The sequence below is a fragment of the Equus asinus genome, chromosome 8 (assembly GCF_041296235.1).
Source record: "Equus asinus isolate D_3611 breed Donkey chromosome 8, EquAss-T2T_v2, whole genome shotgun sequence".
Classification (NCBI taxonomy): domain Eukaryota; kingdom Metazoa; phylum Chordata; class Mammalia; order Perissodactyla; family Equidae; genus Equus; species Equus asinus.
The window spans coordinates 33,849,921-33,870,853 of record NC_091797.1 but is presented as its reverse complement, the minus strand read 5'-3'; the positions used below and the strand labels follow the sequence as shown (position 1 = coordinate 33,870,853).

The window sequence follows — 20,933 nt, the reverse complement described above, 5'->3', positions numbered from 1 at the left end:
AGGGGGACTGGGACAGTGCTCTGGGGTTCCCAGATTAAGAATATTAGGGGTCAGTGTGCTTCTGGGGTGAAGTGACTGCTGAAGATACATGGACTGAGTTGATGAGAGAATAAATGAGCAGAGAATGTGGATGAATCAATCAAGCATAAGCATCAGCCTCTGCCTCCATCAGTTCAGCCCGATTTGTGCAAGGCCGATGGGGAGGTGAGACACTCCCCCCGATGCTCTGTCCTTTCTGCCTTCTGGTCTTGGGGCACACAGATGGTGGTGTGTCATAGAAAAAGAGAGCAGATTTGTGGTTACCAGAGGCGGGAGGTGGCGAGTAGGGAATTGGATAAAGGCGATTAAAAGACACAAACTTCCAGCTCTAAGAGAACTCAGTTCAGGGGATGTAATGTCCAAGATGATGACTACTTCCCACAGCTGTAGGGTGTGTGTGAAAGTTCCTAGGGAAGTGGATCCTGAGTCACAAGGAAAAAAACATTTCTTTTCTCTTTCCTTTTTTCATCTCTATGAGATGATGAATCTTAACTTTGTGTGGCTATCGTTTCATAATATGTGTAGACAAGTCATTGTGCTGTATACCTTAAACTCAGAGAGTGCTGTGGGTCGATTATATCTCAATAAAACTGGAAAAAAAGAATTTTGTTCATATTTCCATTGCAGTATCTGCCATTCTCTGATTTGTTGAATTCCTAAACTCATTCAGTATTTTAAATTAAAATTAAGGTAGGTTCTTCAGCAAGTTATACTTTCAGAAAACAGAAAGGACATTATGCAAACTTATTATTCTAAATGCATTGAGGATAATTATTCTTAAAGTTGGTAGACATATATACCAGTTAGAATTTTCTCAATTGTAAGGTAAATGTAATCACAGTCATAGAAACAAAGAGTATTTTTTTTCCCCTCACATAATGGTAATTATTTATTAATTAGTGTCCAAACGGCCCTTTCAGAATCTATTTTACTCCTTTGGGCTTCAGAGTCAGAAATATTTGTGTTCAGATAATCCATTCTCCCACTTTAGGATTGGATGACTGTGCGTAAGCTGCCCTGTGTTTCTGGTGGTCAGCTGCCCACCCTGTCCCAGGGCCCTGAGGATAATCCCTAGAGTTACAGTAAGCCATGGAGCACAGTGCTTGTCCTGTGGCAGGAGCTCAGTCCTGGTGCTGGTTGATAAGGTTTTGGGGAGGTGGGGATATTTATGATTATGACTGTTCCCCAAAACATTCTTTTTTCCCCAAATTTTGAAGCATATGCCCTGTGCTGTTCTGGTCTATTTCTGATCTACTTCACATATTTCAGGTTCTTTTCCCTGATCTCTCTTTTCTGATTCTGAGGAAAAGTCATTGTATATTGTGTCAGAGAAAGGAACTATCCGGATGCTAAGATGAGGACCTGACTCCCTAGCAGAGATGTTAAAATATCCGCTCAGAGTAGCGCCACAGAAATGTAAGTACAGGAATGGAAATCTGCAGGTCCTGGCACAGCATCTGTGAAGAGCTCACTCCCTGCCTTGCCCCAAGCCCTCTTCTGATAACAGCATCCACCAAGAGTTCATCCTGCAAGTTATAAAGGCTTCTGCTCTGTGCAGCCTGCCACACTGATCGTAGTATTTTGGCCAGAGATGGATTTGAGCCAAGCCCACCATGTGCATGCCATGTTGAGGGACTGACCAGTAGACAGGAGTCTCATCTGGTCAGAGTTGGGTAGCAAAATACTCAGAAACTGCTAGATACTAACTCAGAGTTGCCTCTCACAAAACAGGGTTCTACTGAGTAACCACATGGTAGACTGGGAAAATCTCTAATTTTAGAAATTCTTCAGCTAATAAATGAAGAAGGAGTGAGAGACTGGCAATTTAACTCTTTTGCAACCTCAAATGAATTAATAGATTTACCCATTATAGAGCAATGTCCATTAACATTACAGTAAAAGAAATAACTAGAATCTAAATGCCTCTTGATGGAAGAAGACAAAACCATCAATAAAGTACTCCTGCCAAAAATAAATCACCAAAGCTGAATATCATCAAGCCTCCTTATCCATACACCAGTTTATGAAAATACAGATAGCAGAGATACATATTCAAGTAAACTTTGGAGATGTAATCAGAATAATGCAAACTATGAGAAACTCTACAAGATAGATCAGAAGAGGGCTGGGGGCAAGGCAGGCGGTGAGCTCTTCACAGACGCTGGGCCAGGACCGGCAGATTTCCATTCCTGTACTCAGACGTGGCTCTACTCCTAATGGATTTTTCGACCATCTGTGTTAGGGGGTAAGGTCCTCATCTGAGCATCTGGATAATTCCTTTCTCTGTCTACAAGAGAAAATGCAAACTATGAGAAACCTTGTAGGAGGATAAAAGGCATAAAGGAGGAATCTGGAGAACAAAAGGGAACAAAATCAGTTTTAAAGGTAAAATTAAACTATGATTTTGAATGAGAAAATTATAAAATAGAACAAAGAAACGATTAACATAAAAATCAAGACTTGGGGAGGGAGGAGGTTATGATGAGATGGGGCAGATTCTGTGGCTTGTGGCTTGACTGAGAATCTTGTCTCTCTGGGGGTTAAAAGGTGTTTGCCTTTTATTAGAGGCACTGTTTTGAGATACCTGTTCTTTTTTGGTATCTGTGTTTTATATTACAATTTTTAAAAGGCTAATGAAAAGTAAAATAACATAGCGAGAGGCTATAAAGAATTTCTATTTTATACAGAGCCTCCTACCCAAGTCCTGTCAGAGCACAGAGCACTCCAGAATAACTGGAGGCCCAAGGACCCTGGCAGGGCCACCTCATCTCTGAGTGCGCATCTTGCTCATGTCACCTGAAGCAACCTCCAGGGTCTATTTCTTGAGGGGTGGATGGACCTGATTAGTACACAGCTGGGGAGAAGTCTCTCTCTCTGGGGCCATCAGTGTGAGAGAGCAGGTCCTCTCCTCTCCAACAGGCTAGTCCTGGCCCAGAGCTCCCTCTCAGCATGGGCAGAGAGGCTCGGCCCTTCCTCTGAACATGGTGATGGGGATCTCCCCAGAGGTGGAGATGACACCATTCCTCCCCCGACAGAGTCCCACCTCTTGCCTTTTCTGCTTTACTGGAAAGTCTATAAAGGCCTGGGCTCCAGGTTGATCTCAGGGTCCTGCTTCATCCGGGGAAAGGAACACCACAGACCACAAGGTGGCCATGAGGCATCATCCTGCTCCAAGGAGATAGTAAAAGAGCTGAGCCCCGAGGTGGGGAGAAGGATGTTGCTGCTGATCCTGTAGGATGCAATTAATAAACTTCCTGCGCAGCCCATCTGATTCTCCCTGGTTCCTCAACTCTAAAAAGGATCAGAGTTTGAAGCTCTGGGTGGAAAAGCTGGGACCAGACTATCTGCGCTTTGAGGCAGAGTTCATCAAGACCCTAAAGGGTCTATTAAGTGACCTGAGGTTCCAGAGTGGGTATGACAGCCTGGATGAGTCCAGTGAGTGACATCAGGCTCCTGACACAGGTCCAGACCCCCAGCCCCATGCACCAGGCACTGATGGGTCCTGGTGATGTGGGCGGAGCTTCAAACTGACCCCTCACAAGTAAGAAGGACACAGGGAGGTTTTGCTTCAAGTTTCATTTTCAGTCTAGATTGTCACTGACTTTTGCTGTGACCAATCATGGGGAGGAGCCTGAGGTGGGAGGGCATGTGAGCTGGGCAGGTCAGGAGGACCAGGGTCCCCTGCTCAGGTCCCACACCTGAGTGATGATGCCAGACGGGAGCTTCCTCGGAGGTCATGTTCAATCTGCCTATGATGGTGAGAACTTCATCTCCTCAAAGGAGAATTTGCAGACCTGGACAGTGGCGCACACCAGGCTCTGAGGATCAAGTGCACCTGGGAGAGCTTCAGAATGGTGGAGGCCACAAGGGAATACCTGATGGGTCACTGTGCCGAGTGGCTTCTCAGACCCCTGGAGCACAGCAACCACACATTGCTGCAGGCAGGTACCAGGGGCCACGGAACACACACAGGACCTCCCTGAGGTTGGGATTAAGTTCCTGGAGGCATTCCTAAAGGAGGAAAGAAGGGACCCCAGCACCCTCCTGCCTCCTCAGCATTTCCTCTGAGGGGTTTGGGATTCTGCCCAGGCTACTGAGGCCAGAGGGGACAGAGGGAAAGAGTGTAGCCAGGTCCATAGAAAAGGACAGCAGTTACCTTTGTCCATGGTGATGTATTTCAAGTCCCCCTTCACAGAGAGATCTTCCCCTTCCCTGGTCCTCTGTGCCCAACTGCATCCCCTTGAGACAATGACCTCACCATTGCCAGCCGAGGTCCAGGTGAGAGCCACAGCCCAGGACAGTGAGTTCAGGAATCCTAGACGTTAGATCCACCTCTGCTCTGAGGGCATTTACAGAACCTGAGGAGATGAACAAGCTTTCAGCTGCCCTGTGGGGCTGAGTGAGAAAAGAAGTGAAAGCCAAGGGTCACAAAGGTGGGGACGTGGGTGAACCCCCACCCCCCACATTAAGCAGAGTCTCTGCAATGCTGCTTCCTAGTGGGAGCTGTGAACCTGCAGGAACTTATACTCATGCTTCACCTCTTGGTGATCTGGGGTGCTTGATGCCTTGAATTGGGATTGAAACATTCCTGGGTTGGAAATCTACCAGGTGTAACACAGAGAAATGTACAGAAACCCCTGCAGGAAAAAAAATCATCTAGGGCTAAAAATAATTCTAATTTTTTTCTAAAACAGTCTAGCACACAATTCCAAACAAGCTTTAACCCCCCAGGAGATAAAATACCATGAAATAGAATCAGCAGAAAAGAGGGCAAATGGAAGTATTCCTGCAAAGACTCTAATATCAAAAAGTAGCAGATAGTGAGTATGAGGAACTTATAAAATCTGACAGCAAGTCAGGAAAGAAACAAATAGAAATTTTTCTAAACTGAGAAATAATATCACCAATTTTAGAACCAAATTAGTGGGTTAACAGAAGATGAGACATATTGGGAGACAGAGACAATTGGTGATTGGGAAGATCATTCCAGAACCTATTGCCACAACCTGAACCACCAGACAGAAAGCTAGTATCTGGGCTTCTCATTTAATTTTCTCCACCCACAAGAATTCTCTTTTCTATGGCTCAATATGCCTCAACCTTCTGTCTCTCCTCAGACCAGCCATCAACACACGCGACCTGTCACTCAGGCCCTGAAGGAAAGGTCACCTTGAGGTGCTGGGCTGGGATTTCTACCCAGCAGACATCACACTGGCTTGGCTTCGGGATGGGTAGAACCAGGCCCAGGACATGCAGCATGTGGACCCCAGGCCTGCAGGGGCCAGGACCTTCCTGAAGTGAGCAGCCCTGGTGGTGCCTTCTGGGGAGGACAGAGATACACATGCCATGTGCAGCACGAGGGGCTGCCCAGTCTCCTTAGGCTGAGATGGGTTAAGGAGGGAGTGAAGGGGTGGAAACCTCTTCACAGAACGAGCATAAGAGGAGCTATTCTGGGTACATGTGCCAAGGTCTGGGTTTGGACTTGAAGGCTCAAGGTCCCTTTCATTTCCACCTCAGAACCACCTGCCCAGTTCATGCTGCCATTGTGGGGATCATTGCTGGCCTGATGCTACTTGCTGCTCTGGTCCTTGGAGCTGTGATGTGCAAGAAGAAGTCCTCATGAATGGAAGGGGTGGGAATATGGCTTTGCTCTGTCTGTAGGCATCCTACCACAAGTGAAAGGTTTGCCATGTCACTTGTGCCTGCTACTGCTGGGGTTGGGGCCAGTGAACCCAGACAGCCACAAACCTTGAGAGGGAAGCAGGCACACAGGCTGGCAGAGAGGCCGCTGCCTGGTCAAGTGGCCATTTGCGCCCCACCAGGAGATCAAAGTTAAGAGAGGAGGCTTCTGGGAACCAGAAGCTCGGCAGCCAACAAGGCAGAGAAGTGCAGGCTGACAGGAGAGGCTGGAGCTGGAGACCTGGTAAGTCAGCAGTCCTCTTCTCCTGTGAGCCCCAGGGTCCCCCACTGTTCTTTTCCTGGGGTTTAACTATCTGAATCTCAGCTGGGGAAGAATATTACCCAGTTATTCAAGAACCTCGAGACCCAGATAAACAGAATGATATTTAATGCTCATGGATTGGAAGAATTAGTATTGTTAAAATGTCCATACTACCCAAAACAGTTTACAGATTTAATGCAATCCCTATGAAAATTTCAAAGGTATTTTTCACAGAAATGGAACAAACAATCCTAATATTTGTGTGGAATCACAAAAGACCCTGAACATACAAAAAAATTTTGAGATGGAAGAACAAAACTGGAGACATCACACTTCCTGATTTCAAACTATAGTGCAGAATTATAGTAGTCAAAACAGTATTGTATTGGCATAAACATAAACACATAGATCAATGGAACAGAATAGAGAGCTCAGAATAAACCCATAAATACATAGTCAATTAGTTTATGACAAAAGAGCCAAGAATATACAATAGGGAAAGGACAGTCTCTTTAATAAATGGTGTTGGAAAAACTGGACAGCCACATGCAAAATAATAAAACTGGACCCCTAGCTTACACTATACATAAAATCAACTAAAAATGTGTAAAAGACTTGAATGTAAGTTCTGAAACCATAAACTCCTAGAAGAAAACATAGGTGGTAAGGTCCTTCACCTCAGTCTTGGTGATGATGTTTTGGATTTGACACCAAAAGTAAAGGGAACAAATGCAAAACTAAACAAGTAGAACTACATTAAACCACGTAATCTGCTGAAGAATTTACCTTGAATCTAATGAAAAATACCAATGGGCTTAGGAATTAAATAAATCAGAGAATGGAAGACAATGCAATAGAACTACGAACAAAATTCTTTTTTTCCAATTTTATTCAGGTGTAATTGACATACAGCACTGTGTAAGTTTAAGGCGTACAACACAACGACTTTTCTTACACATATTGTGAAATGACTGTCACAGTAAGTTTAGTTAACATTCATCATCTCATATGCAAAAAAAGGGGAAAAAACCTTATTTTTTCCTTGTGATGTGAACTCTTAGGATCTATTTTCTCAGCAACTTTCAAACATGCCCTGCAGCTGTGTTAACTACAGTCATCATGCTGTACATCACATCCCAGGACTGACTTCTCTTATAACTGGAAGTTTGTACGTTTTGACCACCTTCATCCAATCCCCCTACCCCCACCTCCCACCTGTTAACCACAAATCTGATCTCTTTTCCTTTGAGTCCACAGAAAAAGGGGTGTGTGCCCCACACCACAAGTCAGGAAAGACAGAGCATCATGAGGGGAATATCTCACCTCCCCATCAGCCTTGCACAAGTCAGTCTGAACTGATGGAGGCAGATGCTGACGCTTGATTCATTCATCCACATTCTGTACTCATTTATTTACTCATCAACTCAGCCCACATATGCCCAGCAGTCGCTTCACCTCAGAAGCAGACAGACCCCTAATCTTCATAATCAGGAAACCCCAAAGCACTGTCACTGTGCCCCTCCCCTGATATCACACTTCAGCTTTGCTTCCTTACGAAGGTGCCAACTGTTCAAAGAGATTTTCCCCCTACAGGGCCACCTCTCAACATTGGCCGCAGGTGTCCCATCCCATCTTCTCCCAGCCCTTTACGCTTGGCTGTGAACCTGTCACTCACTGGGAGTTGGAGGTGATGGACGTGGAGATTTTTTAAGGCTGTGTCCAGGCATCGAGACACACCTCTCCTTCTCCCCAGAACCTCACACCCTGTCTCTTCCCAGGCACGTGAAGTAAAACACAGACCAGATATGTGTATTCAAAGAGCATTTACACACTTTCAATAAGAAATTATGCAGACATGGTTGTTATGAAGTAATGCATATACAAGTGTGATGGGGGGTAAAGGGGAACTCAAGGTGCCAGGAAAGCTGCTATAAGAGTCCTCGAGTAGAGCCATAACAAAGGAATTCACAGATAAACCCTACTGATAATAATAGAATTATTATACAGGTACTATAACAAAAAATAAAAATACTGATAAATAATGAAGTGCAGCTGCAAGAAACTTATATATATTAACACTTTTGATCCTGCAACCACAACTGGAAATAAATACTCTTATCTTTTCCATTTCTTAGATGAGGAAACTGAGGCACCAAGAGGGAAAGTGCTAGTAAGACCCGAGCAGGGAGCTGAATTCTGGCCTCCTGGCTGCAGATTCCATGCTCCCTCAGCTCAATCAGTGGACTCAGGGGCTGACAACACAGACTGAAATCCCAGAGGCATGGTGCCACTGAGGTCTGTTGGCGCCCTCTGATGTTGATCCAGGACTTGTAGGCTAACGACTTCCGGAGGAATAGGAGGTAAACAAATGTTCACTTGGTTCCAGAAAATTATTTTATATTCCCTCAGGAATTCTCCTTCAGTTGCCCCAAAACCAGATTGTGCCTTCCTCTGAGGGAAGATAGCCCCCCCACTTTTTCTCCCTCTCACCCCACTTTTCCCAGCCCTTGCTGGTCTCCTCCCATGACTCCATCAATATCCTCACCTATCTCTGCTCCCACCATCCACCATGCAGGAACAAGAAAGGGCCACAGGACTAAAGGACAACATCAGGGAGTGGAACCACAATGGCCTCCCACCCTCTCAAGCCCCCCTCATCCCCCAACACAGTGGGAGGCCTCCCTGAAAGACAGGCCCCAGCCCCTTGTTCCTCCAGGCCTGGGAGTGGTCATACAGACAGTTTCTTCTCTCCTTAGTTCTCAGGCCTCCTCACCTGCACAAGCACCTGCCCACCAGGGCCAGTGTCCGCTCCACTGGCCCTGCACAACCACAGGCACTGACTGCCCTCTCAGCTCAGCCTCCTTTCCTCCCCCAGCCCTGAGCCAGCAGCTCCTCGCTGGAAAGCCCACCAGGAATCTCAGGTGACCAGCGGGCCCAGTCTAGAAAAACAAGGCTGCTGTGGGGTCCATACCTGACCAGACTCTGGAGCACCCCATGTTCACAGAGGCCCAACCTTGCCTTTGTTACCAAACCTGACGTGAGTTCGCTCACCCGTTGCGCAGCAAGCCAATCTCTGACACCAGGTGTGGTGGAAGAAAGTAGGAATTTTATTTCTGCACAGTGCTGAGCAAGGAGAGAGGGCAGCTAACACTGAAATCCCAAACTCCCCGAAAAGCTAAAAGAAAAGGTTTTTATTTGGGGTTTTAGGTAGGGGAGGGGGAGCATATGGCCTTGCCTGTCGGAGCTTTCCCACCAGCCTGTCTTTGGTCTTCAGACTACTTGCAGAGAGGAGGGAGCTCATGACCTTGCTGGTCAGCAGCTTTCCCACCAGCCCATATCTCTTTGCAGGAGGAGATAGTCCAGGTGCTTGTCCTTGATGGTGTCTGTCTCCATGGAGGACAGTGGATTCTGGAGCCAGGAAGCCAGAGAGTAAGCAGAGAATGAGTGTTCTGGTTTTAACCCCATATATGCTGGGTTTAATGTGGGGAAACTGATATCAGGGTTGGTATCACCTTGACCCTCACACCCTGCCCAGGCTCTCAGGCTGCTCTGGCCTTCTAATTGCCCTTTCTTAGCCCAGTGGCTCCTGGAATCACAGCTCCATCCAAGTGCTGCTGCTGGGCTGAGGCTGTCAGGACTTTCTGCTCCCATTCTTAGCAGGGACTCAACCAGGCACTTTGCTGGCAGCCTGGAGGAAATCTGCTGCTCAATGTGGAGTTGGGGATTCTTGAGACCTCTCAGCCTGAGGCTATGTCTGCCCACCTCTGTACCTGGACTGCCACTGCCACCACACCCACCTCCCTCATGGAACCCTCCTAGACAGGGAGCTCCCCATTTGAATTCCTGATTCATTCTATATGCATTGCAAGGTGAGTGTTGGAGGAAATCCTATTAAGATGAGCCAGCTGATATCATAAACATTTGTCTTGGACATCAAAATTTAAAGTAGGAATATTGGGAAATGAGCATATGATTTTCACACTCTTTTCCTGGCTAATGCCCCAGTGACATAGGAGGCAACCATTTCTACCCCAAGGGAATCAGAACTACTGTTCTATCCAAGGAGGCTGCCCCGGGGAGAGCAGGAGCAACCCCAGACCTGCAAGGGCCCCTGCTCTGAGTGTGACATGGATGGAGCCCCTTGCTGGGGCAGAGTGATGAACCCTCCCAGTCTGCTCAGGACTGAGTGTCAACTGTAAGGAAATCAGTTTCAAGGTGACAATCACCTCCCCCCACCCAGCTCCAGGGTCACACAGAAGTGGTGGGAACAAAAGACCCCAGTGCCTGCACCCCTCACCCCTACTTCACTCTTTCATGCATTACCTTTGTTCTTTGCCCAAACACAAAAATCCCTGTTCCCATTTCCTCTCCTCTCAAGCAAGTGAATGTGGGGAAATCATTTTGACCATCCCTTTCTCCAATGGAAGTGACCACCATGAAGAAGGGAAGTGACCACCAAGAGGAAGGGAACGGGCTCAGGGAGAACCAGGTGAGGTCCCAAGCACAGCCCACATGCCCACTCCAAAAGGCCTCTTGGGCCAGGCCCCGAGAAGCTGGGCAAAAAAACCCTGAGGGTGGGATACAAATAGTGACCACATCTGCCCTGAGAAAAGGCAATCCCCTGTCCCCAAATGGTTAAGGGGGATCTGCTCATCTACTTTTCCATATTATCTGCAAGAAAACTCCAGGAAGCATGAGGGCACGTGACGGGAGCTGGGAAAGAGTAGAGGCTGGGAGTGACCTTGAGGAAACAACACTTGGGAGACAGTTCCTGGGGGAGGAATTTAAGGGTCTGCAAAATGGATAGAAGAAGACCACTTCAGCTCAGGAATCATCTGTCTGTTGGAAGTAGGGATTCCCAAGGGGATGTCTTAGATAGGGCTCCAGCACCATCCAGTGACCCCTAGTTTGGGCCTCGTGAGTCTTCTACTTGGATTCTTTCTGGTGGCTGGAAAACTCGGGGGAAGGGGTACAGGCAGGAAGGGACTACAGGTGTCCCCTCTTGTTCTTATGCCTTCTCAGTGTGTGACTCTCCCACAGAGTCACAGATGCTTTTACTGCTCCTTCCCTCTGATTCCATGATCACCCAGGCCTTTCCCGATGGGCACATGATCTCAACACATCACCCCTGGACCAGCTGGTGATCCTGAGTTACAGAGACACAGGGATGAGAGCAGAGCAGAGAGCCACGGTCTTCCCTGTGGCCCGATCCCTACCCAGAGCAAGGAGAGGCCACAGCTGCACACGCACGGGCCCAGACCTGGCCCTGGATAGGGGCAGGACTAAAGGCTATAGATGTAGATGTGGCTCCCATTCCCCTCACAAGTACCCCAACGTCCAGCTCCTATTACAGAGGCTTGTCATCCCCACTCCTATCTGTGCAGAGGGAGATGAGAGGGACCTTATGTCCCAGGCAGACCCCTCCCATGTGCACTCGCTCCTCAGACTGCTCACCTGGGATCTCTGCAGGCAATGTTGTCCGCCTCTTCTTTTTGTACCAAAGGGCACATGGAATAATGGCACTAACAATACCAACAACAGCAGCAACAAGCAGAATGGTTGGCCATCCACTCTGCTGTACCGGGGCTTTTCCTGAAAAAGAGCCTTATTATAATCTGGGCACTCAGAGCCTCCGGCCTGCTCTCCTCTCCCTTACCCTGGCCCCTGACCCCACCAGGGTCAGAAGCCCTTTCAGGAGCACCGCAGGCTCACCAGAGGGCACTGGGCGTGCAGTGTGGTTCCCACTGTGTTCCACGTGGCATGTGAAACTCTGCTCTTCTCCTTGGGGAATCCTTATGGTCATTCCCATCAGGCAGGACACCCCCAGACTGCTGGGCATCCTGGCTCAGGCTGGGCATCCTGAAGCCCGGTCAGTGAGACATGGGAAAGAACCCAAAAGTCCAGCATGTCAGGGTGACTATGCCCTCCCAGTCGTGGCTGCGGGTCACATTCACAGATGAGGGCACTGGGAAAGAAAGCACAAAGCCAGTGAGGCTGGTGGCCAAGCCCTGCTCCCCTCTAAGGGAGACAGAGAGAACATGGTTGCCCCTCCCCACCTTTCCAACTCTGGCTGAAGCCGTCAGTGACCCCGCACCTTCTCCAAGTCTGTTCTGCACCCTCAGACCCAATTTCTTTAGACTGGCAGGAGGATGGGTGGGATCCAGGCCTCACTCTCTCACATCCACATGTTGAAGCTGAGGAGAGGGATGTGAGGAGTGGGCTCTCCGCAACCGACACACTGGGAGCCAGGTTATAGCCCCCTAGTCTGAGGGCTTCCTCTCTTGCCTGATACCCACCTTCCCTAGTTCAGTGTTCTGCCTGAGGGTGCACCGCCTACCCGTTTTAGGGTCACTGGGTAAGTTCATTGCCCTGCCCACCTGTGTGGTTTCTTTATCTAATGACTTTAACAGAACAGGCAAATCACAACATAACACACCAGCAAAACACATATGTACACCATAGTACAGGGAGGGTTTCCTTGGGCAGAGTTGACAGGGAGGCTCCAGGGGTCTGGTGGAGAGGACGGCCCTGCCCCAGGGTCATACCTGTTCTCTCTCTGAAGCCCATCCAGGATTCTAGATATCTCCACAGTCTTTGACAAAGCTCTCCCTGCACATGGGCACGGTAATCCTTGCTTTGAAAGTTATCTGTGTCCCAGGATTCTTGATCTCCATCGCCAGGGTTTGAGGTGAGGACTGGTATACTATCCATCCATGGGTCTTTGGGTTATAGGAGAGGAAGAGTTCCCCATCATAGTAGAAATTCCACAAGCCCATGGAGCTGTTGTCTTCTTGGATCTCGCAGCCCCAAAACTCCTGGAGGGAGTGAAAGTCTGCCCTGACTGAGCAGTGACTTCTCCATTCTCTGTGTCCCTCTGCCTTCCCTGCCCAAGTGAGAAACTCCAGCCAGGCGGCCCCTCCTCTCTCTCCTCCATGTCTTCCTGTGCTAGCTGAGTAACGGCCGCCTCCGTGCTGAATTCCACAGTCCCCATTCCTCACCCCGACTCCCAGCCTAATCAGTGGAAAGACATAAGTCCCTGCTGTCTGCCTCAAACTTTCCTGGAAAAGGCTTCATATCACTCGTGTCCCATCCCTACTCTCACCTCCTTTCTGGTCCTGCAGAGCCATGACGTCTGCCAGAGTCATTTTGAGGTCCTTCCCCTTCTCCATCAAGTCCTCAGCCTCTGCGTCCCATGTCTCAGCTCCCAAGACAGCTTCTGCCCAGAGTCCCTGGGGCTCTGCCCTGCTTTTCTCACTGTCGTAGCTCAGGAAGGGCTGACCATCCAACTGCCCCTCAGCGAAAAATCCCGATTGCACAGATCCATCCTGGGACACTACTGTGAGGTTATAATGAAGACTGTGGGCCCTTGGGCAAGGAGGAGACCAGATGAAACTGCTGCCTGGAAATAATTGCGCATGAGACGTTAAACAGAAAAGCTCAGCTGCCCTGAGCTTCTTGAGGTCTTGAGGATGCAGAAAATGCACATGTGCAAAGGGACAAGAATGAGATTTCCAATACAGGACAGTAGGAAAGGGAAAAGGGGGGGAGGGGAATTGAGGAATAGAAAGAGGGGAATGGAAATGGGAAAACATGTAGGACAGGTGCCAGGAGAGGGAGGCAGGGGCTGCCTAAGGGGCCAGGTAGGAGGTCAAGGGGACAGGCTGGCCTGCAGGGGGCAAGGGAGAAGCATGGAGGCCACGCTGATGGTAGGTCTTCTCAGGGAGGAGTGAGGGGCCCAGGATGGGAGGGATCCATGGTCAGGTTGACTGTGGTACAAAGGTGGGTTAGGGTGAGATGGGGAGTGAGGGGCTGCTGCCTGTGGTGAAGGCTCATCATGGACAAGCTGGGGCCAAGGGAAGGTGTGGCAGTGAGGCAGAGGGCATGAGGGGTGAACTGTGACACAAGGGTGTTTAGGGTGGGCCAGTGCCCTGGGGGAGGTGAAGGCGTGGGCCTGGGCCCAGAGTGGAAGAGGCATGGCGAGGCCCCAAGTAGACGGACGTGCCAGTATCCCCTGGGGATAGGCAGGTTTCCAGGTTTCAAATAGTCAGTACAGTGTGTCCAAGGGTAATTTAGAGTTACAAAGGAGGCAGAATAGAAGGGAAAATAGATCTTAAATACCAAGGTGCATGGCCTGCGGAAGGACCCATATTGTTCAGGGAGCAGGGCAGGTCGTACTTCCAAAGAGGGTTTAGTAGGGAAAGGCCAGATCCAACCAAGTGCCATAAACAAGGATTTTGGATACAGGGTGTAGGGAGTGAGAGCCCAGTGGGCTCAAGGAACCAAAGGTGGGGGGGCAGTTAAAGCCAAAGAGTAGTTGGACCAAGAGCAGTTTGCAGGTCTACGAGGGGTGGAAAGATTGAAAGGACCAGAGGTGGCAAGGGAGATAATGCTGAGGGCCTGGGACTGGGGCCTAGGGATAAGTAGGGGTGACCCTGGGATAACTTGCGTTAGGGTGCTGATAGGAGAGGAGGAGTGTTCTGCGTGAGGGTGGTGTAGTGATTGCAAGGGCCTCACTACAGAGGGCTTGTGAGAGATGAGAACTTGGTGAGGGTCTCAGGCTGGTGGGCAAGTGTTGAGAGCAGGGAAGGTGGCATGCAAAGAGGAGTGCAGAGAGACCAGGGAGAGAGGGAGTCTAGCACCTGTGGGCTCGAGAGTGGAGGCCTTAAGAGGGTGAGGTGTGGAATGGAGTGAGGAGGGGTGGTGCTGAGTGAAAGGCCCATAACGAAGAAGGGCCAAAAGCAGGAGTCTGCACTGGAGGGGAGAGAGTACAACTGGGCAACAAGACAGGGGACAGGTCTGTGCACAAGGGGCTGTGCACTGTGCCTCAGGACTCCCCTTGGTGAGGGCGGTGAGGGGGGGAGGGGAGTGGGAATGAAGGGAGACACCTTGGGCAAAAGACACTCCCAGAAAGTTAGGGTTCAGGAAAGTTGGGGAGAGCCAGGCAGATGAAGGCTTCTTGTAGAAAATGACCCAGGAAGGGAGGAGGAGGGATCTGTGGTGGGTGGAGAGGAGGAAGGAAGGAGACTCTAGAGAGGGGTTAGAGAACTGTAGAGAGAAAAGGATGGCAGGGAGGGGAAGAGCAAAGGACTGAGGGGGCACATGGCATGGCAGGGGAGGAGGCCAAGAGAATCTGGTGTGGGAAGCTGGCATATCAGAAAATTAGAGTTAACACTGGGATGGGGAAGTGAGAGGGGAGGGGAATGGTGGAAACCAGAGAAGTCACAGATGGAGTCCCTTGGCCAGAAGCCTTCAGACTCTACCCTCCCTCAGTGTGAGAGTCAGGAGCAGCCTCGGTGCCCACAGCAGGAGGAAGTGTGGTTAGAGCCTGGGCTCCCCATAGAGCTCCTGGTCACTAGAAAAAGGCCTCTAACTCCTAGGACTGAGACCCTTGAGAGCTGCCTGCCTGGATTCTCCTTGTTACCCAAAGCAGGAATTGGAACAGGAGCAGAGAAGACAGTGCTCAGGGGCCTGAGAGGGTGCTCCACAAACTGGTAGGAAGTGTGGTCTCAGCCTCAAACCTCCAAGGGCCCTTGAATGCCATTCAAAACACCAACCCAAGGGGCTGGCCCCGTGGCCGAGTGGTTAAGTCTGTGCGCTCCGCTGCAGGCGGCCCAGTGTTTCGTTGGTTCGAATCCTAGGCGCGGACATGGCACTGCTCATCAAACCACGCTGAGGCAGCGTCCCACATGCCACAACTAGAAGGACCCACAACGAAGAATATACAACTATGTACTGGGGGGCTTTGGAGAGAAAAAGGAAAAAATAAAATCTTTGAAAACACCAACCCAAGAGGCAGCCTGGGGCCCAGGGTGGTCAGAAGGACTGAGATGTCAGAACAGGAAGAGGAAAGCAAGGAGAGCAGACCATGGGGGGAAAGGGGAAGGGTGAGAAGAGAACTTTAAAGAGACTGGAAAAGCAAGGTTGAGTCGGGGTGGCAACAGGCTGCATCCAGCCCCCCACCATGCAGGCCTCACCACAGATACCATCACCATTACTTAAAGACACTCACCAAAACCCTCCCGGACCCCTTGAATCGGCCTAGGCTCCTGCCGGGCCAAGGACCACAATGAGCCCCACTCACCAGCACTGGTAACCACGGGGGCAAAAAGGGCCACGCTGGCCTGAGCAGCAGGAAATGGCATGGCCACATGACTGCAACTTTGCCGACCTTGCAGAGTCAGAGCTTGCCTGAGTGACTAAGTGCCGGCAGAAAATTATGAACAAAAACATCTGGCCCCACTCGACTCAGGCTCACCTGAGAAAATGTCTCCCAATCAAGAACACAGGGAGGGCTTTGCCTATAAACATGGAAAGTCCCAGGACTTGGCTGAGAAAAAAAGAAGATCACAGGAAGTCCTCAAGGCTGGTCTGGGTGTGGCTGAAAAAAGCTCTAAGGGCCTGATGATTATGATCCCCAGGCAGGTTAGACCACCCATGAGTGTAGCCATATGTCCCAGGGACAGGTTCTGAGCCCCTGAGTGTTAGGGCCCTAACCTCAGAGGCACCCAGATGACTGCCCACCTCCCCAGCAAAGTGGACCCCCCTGTACAGAGTAGTGCTGGTCTCATGACCTCCTGTAGAGAAATCCCACAGGCTGGCCTTTCTTTGGCTTCTTCCTTCTAGGACAATCTTCTCTCCCACAGCAATGCTCCCTAACCAAGCATAGCATTGTTGGCAACATCCCCAGTGACCAGATTTTCAGGTTTTAGCCACCTCTGCTTCTCAGAAGCAACTTACCCAGTTGAATCACTCAGAGTCCAAACTCTCTTAGATGTTCCAGCCATTATAACGTCCTCCTCTTCCTCCCAATGACCAGATCCAGCCAGGTGGCCACATCTTCTAAGTGTCTGAATGCTCCCAGGGCAGCCACTCTATTCAGCCCCTGGGGGATCACAAGCCCAATGGGGTGGCTCCCCACCTTCCACTCCAACAACAACCTCACTCCAGACTCCCCTTTCCAACCTGCCTCAGGACATCTGCACCTCTGGGAACATCTGCCCCTCGAATCCAACAGGTCTACAAGGAAACTGCACCTCTCCCACCAGACCAGCTTCTCTCCCTCCCCTACTTCTCTTAGCGTCACCATCTTCGGTCCCTTCTGAGCCCCCTTTCCCCTGCCTCATGAACTCAAAGTCAACTCCTCCAGCCCCTATTCAATCCCACAGACACTACCTTAGTCCAGGCTTTCATCTACCTCAGCCTAGAAAACTGCAAAGGCTTCCTGAACACTGTGCCTGTCCCCAGTTATAAGCATAGGGCCCCAAGCCATCCACAGCTGCCCCATCTGCTGAATTTAACACACAATCAAATTTAACACACCATCAAAGCCCAGAGCTGCCACCACCTGCTGTTTGGCATCACCCCCATTTCTCTGGTGACATCTCCCTTGGGTTGCTGTAAAAGTGGATTCCCCCCCATCTCCTTACCCTGTCCCGCCAGGATGCCACTGCTTGAGCATCTCCCTCCTCTGGATTACTCTCACCTCTGCCTTCCCACCCATCAGACCTGCACATCCTAAAAGATCATCCTAACTAGATGGTGGTTATAGCGGCACAACCTCAGTACAATTAAAAACCACCTAATTATACACTTTAAAAGGGTGAGTTATGTGATATATGAACTATGTATCAATAATAACAATAACAATAATGCCGTCCTGAAAGACTCCTTCTACTAAAAGCTGTGCCTTATCCCCAGCATACAGCTCTTGGCCTTTGGAACATCTCACCCGTGGTCCTCAATCTTGGCTGCTTCTTAGAACCATCTAGAGAGATTTTACTATCCACATGCCCAGGTCACAGCCAAAACCAACTGAATCAGTATCAGTACCTTGAGTTGGACCTGGACCTTCATATATCTGAAAGCTCCTCGATGATTTCAGTGTGTAGGCGAGTCTTAGAACCACTGGTCTGGCCCATGGTTCGAACCTCCCTGATGGTACCAAGCGTGCCCTGTCTTGAACCCCATCTTACCAACCTGTGCTCACTCCATTAGACAACAAGCCACCCCAGGAGCAGGAGCTGTATTCACTTCACCTTTGTCTGCCCTGCAAATCCTTTTTTAAAGCTGAACTATGCCCATCATTACTAACCATTCTGCTAAGACCCTTCTCCTACACCTTTCCTGTGGATAGAAATGTCATGCATCAGAAAGTGTTAACAATTTCTTAGATTTCACATCCATGTTTATTAATTAATTTCTTTGACCATCACAATTTATCTAACACATCATGGACTGGGTCCTGTCCCATCTCAGAGAGATTCTTTCCATTGCTAAGGGTCACAAGGGTAGCGACAGTGTAGAGAGGCAGATGGAACCCAGCTCTCCTGACAGCTGGTCCCAAGCCCTTCCCACCAAGATGTCAACCCTCCTTGAGGACTTCCGAGGTGTGGCAGCTCCAGCAAACTGTCTCATTCAGCTCACCCCTTCCTCCATAAAAACGCATTTAATACTTTAAAATAAAAAATGATAATATGCTAAGTTTGTTCCAATGCATTTAAAAACGATTGCAAGAAGAGATGAAGCCATTTCCACTCTTCCTAGGGGGCAGGAGAGGCCCTGATGGTCTAGGGTTCTGATTTGGGGTGTTCCCCAGGATCTAGGCGTGCCTGCCCTTCCTCCACCAAGCCTTGCAGGTCATCTTCCGTGCAAAGCCCTTTCCCCTCCACCCCACCCCGCTTCCAGCCCCCTTCTTTTCTGCCCCATAAACTTTCTCCCTCCACTCTCGCCTTTGGACCCCTAGACTCACAAGCATAGGGGCGTCGTCCTTGCGCAGATCTCAGGCGCCGCTGCCGGGTCTAGAAAAGAAACCGAAATACCCACGGCAGTTTACATAATCCAAGGCGCGGCTTCTCTGGGCGGCCCGGGCTTATTTTCAAGCGGGCTGGCCCAGAGCTTCCATGGAGGATTTACATCACCCCCCCCCCCCCCCCCCCCCCCGCAACCTGGCCTAAAAAATGTTGCTCATTGTTATAAAGGCGCTTATGGGCGGAGTGGGAGAGGAGCCAGCTGCATTTAGGTTTCTGTTCCCAAACTCCTAGGCAGTTATACCTGCCAGTGGTGAAAACGCAGACCTGCCCCGGGTCCAGCGACATTCGGAGTCCCAGACTCTGGAGGGGGACCTGGAATCTGACTTATAAATAACACGTTGGTTGATTCTGAGGCGGGTGAGTACGGAAATGCTGCTTCCAGCCCCCTCCCCCAAGGGGCCCCATCTTGGTTTCTAACAATGGAAAACACTTCCTACAGCCTCAGGTCACCCCAGAAAGGAAAGTGCCCGCCCAGGACCGTCCTATTTGAATCTAGCTCCACTGGCCAGGTAGCGCTTTACCGCTTACAAAATGCCCAGGCGACAGCCCACTCACACCTCGGTACCTGACCCGTACCTGACCTCTGCAGGTGGACGCAAGCACGCGTGTTGACCACGGGGCTCGAATATGCAGGGGATAAGACTTAAAGGAGAGAGTGGGGAAAAGAGAGAGGGAAGGGGGAAAGTGTTTAAGAAAGGAAGAGAGAAGAAAAAGGAAGAAAAATGGTAAAGGGGAAATAAATTTCAAAAAATGTAGTATTATTTCTAACCTTTATTTTCCCCCTCTATCTAGTTTTGTCATTTGTTGACATTTGACTTCAGCTGTTTGATCTTTCTCTGAATGCATAAATAGATGGCTATTGTTGTTATTGTGGGACCATTTGAGAGAAAGTTGCAGATCAGGACCCATTAACTCCAGATGTGTCAGGGTGTGTCTTTTAGCAACACCAACAAGGTGTTTGGTTGTTTTTATATAACCAAAGTACAAATTTTAAAGAGGATAATATTTTTAAAACCAACTTTATTGGGCCGTACTTTGCATACAATATAATGCATCTATTTGAAATGCACAGCTGGTTGAGTTCTGGCAATTGTACACACCCATGTCACCACTACCACAGTGAAGATGTGGGACATTTCCATCTCCCCAAAGAAAGGTCATGTGATAAAAATCTTTGCAACCAATAAAAGGCATAAGATAGATTTTAATATATTGCTGTGAAAAGGTGTGCCCAATACACTGTCAAGCTTTGCCAAAGCTTAAGAACAAACTGAATTATAATGCCACTAATCCCACTAATATAATACATGTTTTACACAGAGGAAAACCTAGAAGATTTCTCACCAAAGTTTGACAGTGATATCCCCAGGGAGTAGGATAACTTGGTGATTTTCACTTTCTCTGATATGCAGAAATTTCTCTTTTAGTATACATTTGAATTTGTATGGGAGTCAGGGAGAATATTTCAGTTTTTAAATATTGTAAAATTAAGCCCAAAACTCAGTAAATTTCAGATTTTTAAAAACTAAAATGTTAATTAAAACTCAACACTATACTTTCTTCTATAAGACACAGCTTCACATTTTGATAGCACTGAATCTTTCTTAAATTGTTTCTGAAAGGGATGTCTTGAGTGGAGTAGACAGATATGTAAAACTAAGACAAAAGGCGCAGGCTAGAATAAAAAGAAGTGCAAAATCAAGTGCAAGCACTGGGTACCTGTCACAGTTATGCTTCAACCACACCGGAAACCCACATTGCCATAGCATCCTTGGGTCTTAGACAAAGTTCGGGCAGATCTTGTTCCTTGAACATCAATTTGCCCTTGAGAAAGGTCAAAGGCTTCAGAGCAAGTCTAAAGAAGGAGTTTCTGATCTAAAGAACTTTCAAGAATGTTTGGGCAAAGGCAGCGTCTGCAAGAGGATCCAGTCCATCTGGGCAGTTGCCTCAGGCAGGGAGAGTATGCAGAGAAGCTGTTCGGGTGGGTAGTTCCAGTGGGTCTGAGGCCCCAAGGGGCTTCCCGGGCCAAGCATGCCACTGGCTGTGTTTTGCTTAGGTGAGGGATGGGGTGCTGGGGAGGCAGGAACTCCAGCAATAACAACAGAGAAAGGAAGTGCAGAAGGAAGCGCCCAAAGCCTCCACGC

The 20,933-nt window shown here is 49.1% G+C and overlaps 1 protein-coding gene and 1 long non-coding RNA gene across 3 annotated transcripts in view; both read right to left on the bottom strand.

Annotated features, from left to right (window-relative positions):
* LOC139045864 (uncharacterized) overlaps positions 1–20,933 on the bottom strand; it is a 98,942-nt gene that overhangs the window by 74,553 nt on the left and 3,456 nt on the right. The window lies entirely within an intron of this gene.
* LOC106836232 (uncharacterized) lies at positions 4,420–19,931 on the bottom strand. Its single transcript, XM_044776454.2, has 8 exons — positions 19,890–19,931; positions 19,366–19,431; positions 19,031–19,222; positions 18,729–18,777; positions 13,083–13,379; positions 12,526–12,699; positions 11,435–11,572; positions 4,420–9,388 (listed from the first exon to the last, which is right to left on the bottom strand). The coding sequence occupies exons 1-8, from the start codon at positions 19,929–19,931 to the stop codon at positions 9,156–9,158; spliced, it is 1,191 nt and encodes a 396-aa protein (XP_044632389.2). The 3' UTR covers positions 4,420–9,155.